The sequence below is a fragment of the Cornus florida genome, unplaced genomic scaffold (genome assembly GCF_030987335.1).
Source record: "Cornus florida cultivar Cherokee Brave unplaced genomic scaffold, ASM3098733v1 CherokeeBrave_3.0.0_Hap2_Chr06, whole genome shotgun sequence".
Classification (NCBI taxonomy): Eukaryota; Viridiplantae; Streptophyta; class Magnoliopsida; order Cornales; family Cornaceae; genus Cornus; species Cornus florida.
This window is the reverse complement of record NW_026775576.1, coordinates 12,460,881-12,472,855: the sequence shown is the minus strand read 5'-3', so window position 1 is coordinate 12,472,855 and position 11,975 is coordinate 12,460,881. Positions and strand designations below refer to the sequence as shown.

General features: G+C 32.9%; 1 protein-coding gene across 2 annotated transcripts; it reads right to left on the bottom strand.

Moving 5' to 3' along the window:
- Positions 1-202: 202 nt before the first annotated feature.
- On the bottom strand, positions 203-953 carry LOC132314799 (protein CYSTEINE-RICH TRANSMEMBRANE MODULE 6-like). 2 transcript variants are annotated; one of them, XM_059813617.1, is made up of 3 exons: positions 772-953; positions 486-636; positions 203-392 (listed from the first exon to the last, which is right to left on the bottom strand). In XM_059813617.1, exons 1-3 carry the CDS (start codon positions 800-802, stop codon positions 347-349), a joined length of 228 nt encoding a protein of 75 aa, XP_059669600.1. In that variant the 5' UTR covers positions 803-953; the 3' UTR covers positions 203-346. The 2 variants fall into 2 exon arrangements, with proteins under 2 accessions (XP_059669600.1, XP_059669599.1); XM_059813616.1 differs by having other exon boundaries at positions 486-654; positions 772-928.
- Positions 954-11,975: the final 11,022 nt, after the last annotated feature.

Below are 11,975 nucleotides of genomic sequence, written 5' to 3'. Positions count from 1 at the left end.
TTCTTTTCTCTATCTTTGAAAAATAAAATAAAATAAAAATAAAAATAAAATAAATAAATAAACCAGCTAGCTAGAACAATTATTACAATCAGCCAGATTCAAAATTTCAACAGGTAAGCTCTTTATAAATATCAACAACGACTATGATACACAACAATCCGCCAAAGTCAGGTTACAGCCTTTTCAACAAATAAGTTGGACATTACAAAACAAACATGCCAGTACACTATTTATTAAAAGAATAATAATAAGATCCAACAACACAATGGTAAAGGGAACACCAAAAGAATCCCTTTAATTATGATATACATTAAAAAATTAAAACAATAAATGAATCTCTCAATCCTCAGAAACACGCGTCCAAGACACAGCAACAGCACAAGGCAGCACAACTGCACCACAAAACAGAACCAGCCAGATTCGATTACTACTATTTCAGTCATATATATATATATATATATCATATACATAGATAGAGAACATACCATCCCTTCCAGAAGCCATCACCCCTGGACTGAGTTTGTGCTGAATGATGATGATTCTGGGGATTTGCTTCACCGTCTTTCATTGGATAACCAGCCGGCGGTGGAGCCACATAAGGACCTTGTGGGTACCCCTCAACCGGTGCAGTAGTTGCTGGAAAAGGATATGCTTCTGTCAAATTCATCCAACAACGTGCAATCATATATCTATCTATGGATATATACAAATATATATATACTAGTACCAACTATGCAATACAAGAAATGAAAGATGTAAATATATATTTACCCTGAGGCTTGTTTTGATCGTAGTGACTCATGCTGAGAATTACAAACTTAAAAGTATATGAAACTAGTAGATGATATTTTAGAGAGAGAGAAGGAAGTCAGGAGAAGCTGGATGAAGGAATTGGTTATAGGATGATGTGTGTGTATATATAATATATAGGTAGTGAGATAGAAGTTGGAGTTGTTAGAGTTGTTGCTTAGCCGACGGAGAAAGCAAGGTCGGCCCACACCGCGTGGAGGGAAAAATATTTATATTTATATATATAGATGTAGATGCAAAAACGAGAAGTTCAACTAAAGCAGGCCTTACCTTACCGCGCGGAGGTAAAAAAAAAAAAATATATATATATATATATATATATATAGCTATATAGCGTGTTCTATTCGGTGGAGTCCCTATCTGATGAAGCCCTGACATTTTCCTGAACCTTCTTCATTGTAACACGTGTCCATATCTTTTTCTTTTTTCTATTCAGATTTTTTTCAACCAATGATGCTCCTTTATTCTTCTTTCCCAACTGTGGGCTGGGTGATTTCATTTGAAAGTCAAATCTTATATCATTCAAAACTGATTTTGCGTTTTTTTTTTTTTTTTTTTTTTTTTTTTTTTTTTTTTTTTAATTCAAAGCCTTGTAACATATAGTTAATGCTTGTGAATGTACCCAAGTTTGTTGAACCCTCAAAAATCTAAAGAAATTCACATTTATTTGGAGTTTCCAATGACGAAGTCAAATAATGCTATTAATGATATTTTGATATTAAATTTGGGCGGTTGTCTTTGTTTTTTTTGAAAAGTTGGGCGGTTGTCTTGGGAAAAAAAAAATAAACAGTTTTTATTTAGAAAAAATTACATATAAATGGAGTCAAAGTTCCATATTTAGTTAGAGGCTGAGTCAAAGTTCTATATTTCTCTAAAATGGATTGCTGAGGTGGCACATGATTTTTTACTATTTAGAAATTGTGGTGCCTAAAATACCCTTCCGCGAAGGTACTACTTTTTCTTCGAAGGTACTACTTTTTTGAACTGAAGGTACTACTTTTTGGCGTCCAGGTACCATATTTTTTAAACACCCGCGAAGGTACTACTTTTTTGAACTGAAGGTACTACTTTTTTGTTAGGGAATGGCATTTTAGGCACCACAATTTTCTAAACAGTAAAAAACCATGTGCCACCTCAGCAATCCATTTTAGAGAAATATGGAACTTTGACTCAGTCTCTAAGTAAATATGGAACTTTGACTCCATTTATATGTAATTTTCCCTTTTATTTATTTATTACTATTTTGATAAAAGATAGTTAATATACTCAAAAGAACCAAAGAACAAATTACCGGAAAAAAAAAATAAATAAATAAACAAATAAATAAACATATTAAGAACACTACAACAAACCATATAAGTTACCAAATTGGTCTAAGGGACTTGAACCGGCTCAAGAATTTTTGAACCGGTTCAAGTTGGCTATAAGAGAATTTTTTTTAAAAAGATGTTGCAACTTGAATCGGTTCGGGTGGGGCTAAATCGGTTCAAGTTGGCAAAATGAAAATTTTCTAAAAAGCTTAATTTTGAAACCATGCATGTATCCTCACATACTCAATTATCTTCCTAATGCGTTGTTCTTATCATCACAGAATGTATCAAAGTATGAACACGATCAATTCTTCAATTCTGCTTTCGATCTTGAGTCTTGACAAATCGAACCAAAAACTTACAACTCAATCAAACTTATTTTGACAACGAAATTTGCCAATTACAAATTTATATTTCACAATCTTCCCCTTTGTCAATTTTGTGACAAAACCCCTAAGACAAGTAATCTACCCAAGCAAAAAAATTAAATTACATTAATTTTCAAGAATAGAACAATAATGGAGCTTCGATCATAGAAGCTTCATTAAGGTAGTAGAGCATTTTTTCAATGGAAACAACCTGTAAACCTGCACAATGCTCAAACAAAACTACCCGTGAAAGCTTAATCAAGAAAGATAAACAACATATATCAATATGTGAATATCAATGGATATATCTCCCCCTCATTTCTAGAAACTCTCCCCCTCAAATATCTCAAATATGCACACTTCTCCCCCTTTTTGTTACAAATTGACAAATAAAGCTTAACCAGAAAGGAAAAGAAATAATAAGAGAGAATTAACACGAAGAGAGATAAAAATTATCATCCATCCATATGATATAGCAATAAGCACAACAATATGATGATATATGGTTGCAATGGAACCAAAGACGAGTATCCAAGATAACACTGGTACCATCCACAAAATAAATAAGACCAATCATGCTCAAATTCCTAATAAAAACTAAAAAGAAAATCTTTTTGGGTTTTTTTTAATTTAAATTTTTTTTTTTTTTTTATCTTTCTGATATTTGAACAAAAATTATGAGATTGCAATTTCCATGAATTTCACATATATGAGATCCAAAAAATTTTCAAGGGGGCCTTCACTCTAAAGAGTAGACATCAATTCCCTATTTTGAATTGTCTCCTCCTTTCTTTTTACTCAATTTACTCCAGTTCAAAGTCTAGTAGGAGCTTTCGAACTAATCTCAATAGGTTGCCTTTTCCTTACCAAATATTTTCAACATTCTTTTGATTTTTCTTTTCTTTTCATGCTGAAATGTTTTCATTATTTTTCAAACACATTCTCTATTTTTTTTTTTTTTATTTTAAAAAAACAATAACCTGTATAGTTTGTATGAGCAATATGACCTAGTCAACTTCTCAATGATTTCCTATTAAATTTCTCAGATTTGGACTAGTGCACATGAAAAAATATGAACTCAATAGACACATCTTTAAAAATAAATAAAGAAAGCAAATTGTCTTTCAACACATAAATTACACATCAAGAACATTTTTCATCAAATAATCATGTGTCCCAATTTGCATTCAAAAATAATGAATTCAAGAGAAATAATTATCACTCATGTATTGACGAGAAAAACATAATCATCACTTTCTCATAAATTAAAAAAAAAAAAAAAAAAAAAAAAAAAAAAACCCCAAATACTAAACTACAAGATATGGTCCAATGGAAACAAGATATTCATCAAAGCATAGTCCATGACCATAAAACCACTTTAGGATTTACTCAGGGGGGTTTGCACCCATAGACCTAATAGGAACAAGTCCCATAGCATCAATATGCACATAATTAACCAAGTCTTCCTTTTTTATCCACACAGTTTTTACATTCAACTTTTGATAGAACTTTTCAATTTTAACATTTTTCTTATTTGAATAAATCTTAGCATATGAATTTTTTGGTTGATTCAAATAATTTTACTTCCTAGCATGAACTTTATTCATAGTATAAGAACTATTCGCACGAAATTCAGAATGTGTTTTTCTTCTCTTCTTGTAGCAATAATATTGGCTATGTCCATTCCTACCACAATAATTGGAATGCAAAATAGTAGGCACATAAGAAATATTAGCATGTGATGAATTAACAATCTTAGATTCATTTTTAGGCACATTCAAGTTATTGAGTTTCACAAAAATAGTTTTACCCTAATTACTAGATGAAGCCTTATTGAAATCTAAACTAGTTTTATCATTCACATTCTTGTCATCATTAATCATCTAATAAAGTTTAATCTGCCCAGAAGTAAATCTAATCAATTTCTCTTGTGAATTTTTCAATTCATGCTCAAAAAGATTAACTTTAACAACATGAGATTCTTCAACAGAATTATCTTGAGTTACCTCGCTCTCGATAATTTTTAGCTTTCCTTGAAGACTCTAAATTTCATCTTTGTTCTCTGATGTGTGGTTGACAGTGTCAATAATAAAATACCACATGCAATAGAACTAATCCTTGACATGATAGGGCTACTTAGAGGGTGTCGAACCTCAGGGACTTTGTTGGTTTATCAAGCCTTCAATTAATACTATTTTCACTTAGAGTGAAAGATTGTTTGATGAGTTGTGTTTCAAAAATATAAAAAAATTAAACTAAATATATGACTGAGATTAGAGAGAGAAGATCCTACCTAGGGACTGACTTCACCACGAACCTCATACTATGGTCAACTGTTCAACCTTGGGATTTCAATACTTATGTATAATATGGAATTAAACTCAATAACATTTGTTTAATTCAGATTTAAAGAAAGACGTTTCATGAATTTCAGTTAATAATAACCTATCTTCGGTTGTCACGAATTATCTACCTACCTACTTCTAACTAATGTTGTAGTATAACTCGTCTTCTCTAGGCATAGACTATGAAAACATTGATTCACAAAAAGTCTTTGAACACCATTACATGATCTCTATTCTTATTGTCCGATAAACCCTTAGCCGCCAATCTCGTACTCTAAGAATAGGTTTAATATAGTTTAAGAACAATTAAATCTAAGATAAGGTATTAATTACTTAAAAACTAATATATTTCATTAAAATCCCAGTTGCTTAGAATATCTGGTCAAAATCATGCAATCAAAATACATAAACAATTAAAATCCCAAAGTATAAAACAATCAAACCATAGTAATCGGATTCGGATTACATCAATGTCCTAAGAGAAGACATAGCTACTCATAACAATGGAAGATATCATATGTGTTGTTGTGGACTTCATTGTCATGAACTACACTTTTCTTCTGAGATTCTTCACCTTCAATGCTTTAGAATAACTACAGAAAACCTAAAAGCCGCCACTAGATCTAGAATAAAAGAAAACTAAAACGAGCGAGCTTTTCTGTGGCCTTGTGCATCTTTTTATAGAAGCAACTGACTTCTAACAAGGATTGGATGGGCTTTAGGTCTTCTAAGGTCATTTGGGCCCGTCTAGGACGAATTAGGACTTAATTAGAATTAATCCTGCACTTTAAAAATCAGACTTAACAGGAAAGGCTCGAGCAGAGAAGCTTCTGCTCGAGCTTTCTGGCTAGTGCTCGAGCAGGAATTCTTTACTTAGCTATTTTTCTCCAAATAATTTTCGAAGCGTCTTTTTCATCAACACTTAGAATATTTTGGGATATTTTCTTCAGGGTGCTCGATCACCTTGCTTGGGTGCTCGAGCCTTTGAACTTCTACTTGAGCTTTCTGAGTTATGCTCGAGCCTTGTGATCTCTGCTCGAGCTCTGGCAACATAGATCTTCCAAGGTGTCTTTTCATATTCCGAGGGAGTTCGTTCTCGAGCCCTTTTGCAAATGATCGAGCACCTTGAATCTCTACTCAAGCATAAAGATCTCTGCTTGAGCCTTTTGGCCTTAGTTGTTTTTCTTGCCTCATTTGACTTTGTGTATGAGCTAAGGAACTTGTGCTCGAACTTTTGCACTTGAATTTCTCCAAAATCACCATTTTGACTCCAAACTTGCTTCAGATGATTGGCAACAACTCTGTAAGCTTTGATATCAGTCTTTTAGTCTAAAAATCCCGATTTTATCCATTTTTTTGGGAAAGTACGTACAAAAGCAAAGTAAACTAAAATCAGTCTAAAACTGGATAGAAGTACTACTTAAGGTCTTAACATACACACATTTAGGGGCTCGAATATGCAATATTCAGCATTCATCATACCCTCAAACTTAAATATTGTTAGCCCCTTAGCAATACAGAACTAAAAATCCATTTTTATGGGAATCACGGTTGCATTTAGCCTATGTAACAAGCCTTTAAATCCCTAGTTTACCCTAGTAGACGAGTTGTAGTTTCGTGAGGGTTTCTAGTGATGGTACCTACAAACATCTCAAATATGTGCCTTACTTGCACAATAAGTTCATTCAAACCTGTTTTCATATCATAATGTCCCAACAATTCATCAACAATCAAATACAAAAAGTATAACAAACTACCTTACTCAAGAAAAATTTCGAAAAAATAATAATAAAAAAGAACCGAAATTTGAAGAACGAACAAAACCCAGAAAAAAATTAGTCGCTCAAATATGGCATGTTTTTTCGTCCCTAGAACTACACCACCATGTTTATAGAAAAAATAGTTGTTACCCTCGTCAAAAGGAAAGAGAGAAATAGCAAGAGAACGAAAACCCTATAAACAAGTCGTAAAATGGTTGGGAGGATGTGGTTTTGTTTGGGATATGGTTAAAACAAACAATTGTTTACTTAGAGAGCAAAGGACATTATGGAAAATATAAAAGTTTCATTAAAACTAGGGTAAATTACATAGGCACCCCTGAGATTAGGTCATATTTTAGCTATATGAAGATTTTGGTATTAACTCTCACTTGCATCCTAATTTACTTTTTGGCCTCTGACACATGCCAATTGACTATTTTAACCTCAATTTTTTAATACAAAATATATGTAATCTTAAATGACAAAAAGGCCCCTCTATAATGTTCTGGATATTCCTTTCTCTCTCCTCTTCATTTTCTCTCTCATCTCCCCTGCAAACCAAAACTAGCATGGTGGCAACGACGACATCATTTTTCTCTACTTTTTTGCGTACCCTTTTTTTTTCCCCCCCTCCCCCTAGTAGATCTCATTCACTGCATTCTGTTATTACATATACAATACTTCATCTCTCTCTATCTTCTTGATTTGTTGCTCAATTTGCTTTAATTCCAAATGGGTTTTCAGTAATTTTGCAGAAAAGATATGATTGTGAAATGGGTTCCTAATTTTCCTTATTGTAGATGCTTTAGCCAAAAAAAAAAATTGTTGTTGCTCAATTTGCTTATTTCCAAATTTTAGCCCAAAAAAAAAACAAAAACAAACAAACGGGAAACTTGCAATGGGTTATTAAGGAATTGTTTTGGTTTCCTTTAATTTTACAAAAAATATCTAATTTTGTAATGGTTTCCTTACATTTCAATTCTAATTTTTTTTTAATTTTATTTTATTGTAGATGATTTAGCCACCAAAAAAAAAAAAACTTACAGTGGATTATTCAGGAAAAAAAAAAGTTTGTTGCTTAATTTTGCTTATTTCCAAATGGGTTTCCTTTAATTTTGCAGAAAATATCTAATTCTGAAATGGGTTACTTCTGAAGGTGGCCTCAAATCTCAGCATGGTGATGACAGCGGCAAGATCGGTTTCATACAGTGCCAATAGCAGTGAAGGTGTTGGTTTTGGCATGGCAAAGTTGTCGAGATCGGTTCAACAACTACTCATCACCGACCATAGTTTCGATGATCATGAATTATTGTGAAGCGTGGTTCTAAGCTCACCCAGCCACCGCCACCTCCAATCCACAACCCAAAATGATCTGGCCAACCCCTGATTCGAAGCCACCATTCCAAGCTCGCTTGACCACCGCCACCTCCAATTCATACCCCAAAATCGATCCTGCCGACCCCTATTATGTGTGTGTGTGTGTGTGTATGTGTGTGTGTGTGTGTATGGATGAGATATATGTGTGTGTGTGTGTATATATATAGATGAGGTTGATGCATGGGTGGAGTTGAGGGGTGAATTGGATGATGGTCTGAGGAAGATGAAGAAGAGGAAAGGTGTATGTTGGGGGTATTTTGGTCACAAAAATAGTCAACAGCGTGTCAAATGGTAACATAGTCATTTAACACCTCAAAAGTACTATGAACCCACCAAAAATTGACATTGGGGGTGTAACTGAAATGTTAAACCACTAATTCAAATGAAAGTGAAATTTAAAATCAAAATGTTAATCTAGCTCAATAATGACCTAACCTCAAGGGGGTGTGAATGTAATTTACCCTTAAAACTATAAACCCCTTATGTTTTACAAGTATTCAATAATAGAAAATGATATTTTTGATGACTTTAAAATTCCGACTTAAAATCGACAGAGATAAAATATGACGTGGTTATTTTAAAATTTCAACTTTAACATGCATCATTACTACTCTGTTTTATTTCCATAAAATACGTTTATTTTCCCTTCCTTATTTTTTCAGTTTTTCATAGTACATTTCCTTATCTTTTTTAGTTTTCCATTTATGGTTGTATCATCTTCGGTTTTTTTTTTTTTTTCAAGTTTCATGGTACTCAAATATAAGAATTTGATTTGTACAAAATCTACAACAAAAATTACAAAGTTTTTTTTTTTTACAATTTTTCAATACTCTGCAAAAAAAAAATTAAAATTCCTCTACTTATTTTTGTTTCTAGGAGTCAATAGATCATAAGCTTTAATCATTATAGCAATTAATAAATGCCTATCAAAGTAACTGATGTATATTTATGATCAAAGACACAATATTTTATATATAACGAGAGATACACAATCTAATTATATATAGGAGATGTTTGAAGTATCGAAAATCTCATTTTTCCTACTTCCACCGCTCATGTCCCTTTCACATGCATATTAACTATTCAAGTTCACATGCACACTGACAACTTACTATTACATAGGTTAATATTTTAGCTATAAATTTCCACAGAAGACTTGGATTTAGAAATCAAGATAGAGAACAGAGCCACAGATTGGAGTTTGAGAAGAGGCATCAAGAGTTCTTACAGAGATGCAATGTGATGTATATATATATAATAGATACACAATTTGATACATGCGGTGATTGAAACTTTAATTGCCAACAAAGATACTAAATTAAGATGAAACCTAAAAAAAAGGTCTACAACTTTCTAAATAGTTAATTACCTTATCTTTTAATATGGGTCCAATTATATTTGACACATAAATAGCCACATAGACTTGATAAAATAGTATGTTTTTATTTGTCGGGCTAAACAGCAGGACTTATAATAGAAAATTAAATGATATTTTTGACGACTTTAAAATTCTGACTTAAAATGGACAGAGATAAAATATGACATGGTGATTCTAAAATTTGAACTTTAACAGGCATCATTACTACTTTGTTTTATTTCCATAAAATACGTCTATTTTGCCTTCCTTATTTTTCAGTTTTTCATAGCACATTTTCTTATCTTTTTAGTTTTCCATTTATGGTTATATCATCTTCTTCTTCTTTTTTTTTTCTTCTTTTTTTTTTCTCATCAAGTTTCATGGTACTCAAATATAAAAATTTGATTTGTACAAAATCTACAACAAAAATTATAATATTTTTTTTTATACAATTTTTCAATACTTTGCAAAAAAATTTTAAATTCCTCTCCTTATTTTTGTTTCTGGGAGTCAATAGATCATCAGCTTTGATAAATATAGCAATTAACAAATGCCTATCAAAGTAATTAATGTGTATTAATGATCAAAGACACAATATTTTATATATAACGAGGGATCGATACACATTCTAATTATATATGGGAAATGTCTGAAGTATCACAAATCTCATTTTTTCAACTTCTACCGCCCATGTCCCTTTCACATGCATATTAACTATACATGTGACGGCCTAAGTTTTTCAACTCGGTGCGTCAGTGATGAACCGAAAGATGACCCGATAACGGATCCAAAATGCGGAAGCAAAAGACAAATAACAGTCTCTAGAGATATAACATGACTCTAAGACGCCAATGTGACCCTCAACGAGATCATGGAACCCAAAGGAATCAAATGCGGAAGCAACGTTTCAAAAACGAACAAGAATGGACCTAGGGGTAAAAACATCATTTCCAACTTAAAAGTGGGTGCCACCGAGCACACCATTGGAAAGAAAACAAAAAAGTAATGAATTTAGACTCAAAAATCACTTGATTCGGAATCCGGATGAAGAAGATATGGCTAACGGAAGAAGAATGGGCAAAACGGTCAAAAGTGCCAACCCATGAACATCTAACCGGTTAGGAGATCTTTCTAACCGGTTAGAAGGCCAAAAATAGTGACAAAAACGCTGCCCACACTCATCTAAACGTTTAGATAACCCCATCTAACCGGTTAGATGTGAAGAGGGCAGTAAGGTGTAACCCAAAAACTTGGCAGCAGGGGTTTTTCCGGAAAAAATGGGATTTTAAGGCCCTAGATGACATTTTCTGGAAAAACACAAAGAAGAAACCCCCTTCAAAATTGAGCTTTCTATGTGACACATGAGAAAAATTGAAAAGTACGCGCTATGAAATGCCCAAAATGCCCTCCCAAGAAAACTGGTCCAAAGGGTCCAAAAAGCTGCTAAATGGAAAACAGAAAGCTGAACTTCGTGAACGATTTCCGGTACCAAGACGACATTTTCTGGAAAAACACGAAGAAATAACCCCCCCTAAAATCACATTTTCTATTCAACCATGTGAAGAACGGAATTTATTTCTCAAAGAAAATTTTCAAAATACCCTTAGGTCAGATTATGCAACAAAAATGTGAAATGAGTCCGTAGGAGGCTCATTTCACCAAAGAAGAATCTTTGCCCGGAAACGACCATGCACGCAAACGTAACTTACCTAATAAGATGTGCTACAATGGTCCATAGCTCAAAAATATGGCCGATACAAAATATGACCCCCCCAACGGCCAAAATGCCAAAAATGAAATTTGGAATAAAAACTTGGAATCCAAAATTTTGAAATGACTGCAAAATACCGTTTGGCCTTTGGCCACACCTCATACATGTTAAATGAATTATAGATAACAAATTTCATACACAATACACGCTCCGGTGCAAAATAGCATACTAAAACACATGAATTTTCATATAATCTCATTAAAGGGAAAAATCAACATCCATGACATAAATATGATTCTAAAAGGAGTTTGGCCTTTGGCCTCATGTCATATACATAAAATGATAATCAAAAGTATTCTTAGGTACACATTACAAGTTTAGAATCAAATATACACATTTGACATATAAAGCTACAAAGGCATTTCAAGCCAATCTTCATAAAATGGAAATCTTCAAGTCCACAAGTCATCCAAGCATATAATGGGAGTCTCAACTTTAATTCTTGTACCTGAAATATACCCTAGTATCGTAGGGGTGAGTAACATAAAGCTACTAATAGGAAATGAGCATGCATAGACCTACGTTTTACAAGTTTGCATGATTTAATTATTGTGGTTCATTCCACCTAACGTCTATGTCAAAAGTGAGACTCAAGGAGCATCCTAGCTACCTAAGATCATTTCTAGCATCAATCACCTCATTCATGCAATTTTAACAACATAGGTTCATGCTTACACAAAGCAACAACATAGGAGCATGCTTACACAAAGCAACAACATAGGCGCATGCTTACATAAAACAACAACATATAGATTCTCAAGGTTATCAACTTGAAGTCTAAAATGCAATATCAACTAAATATAACAATTTAGCATAATTAGAATATCTAATACCACACATCAAGACATAGATTCTCTAGGTTATCAACTAGAAATCT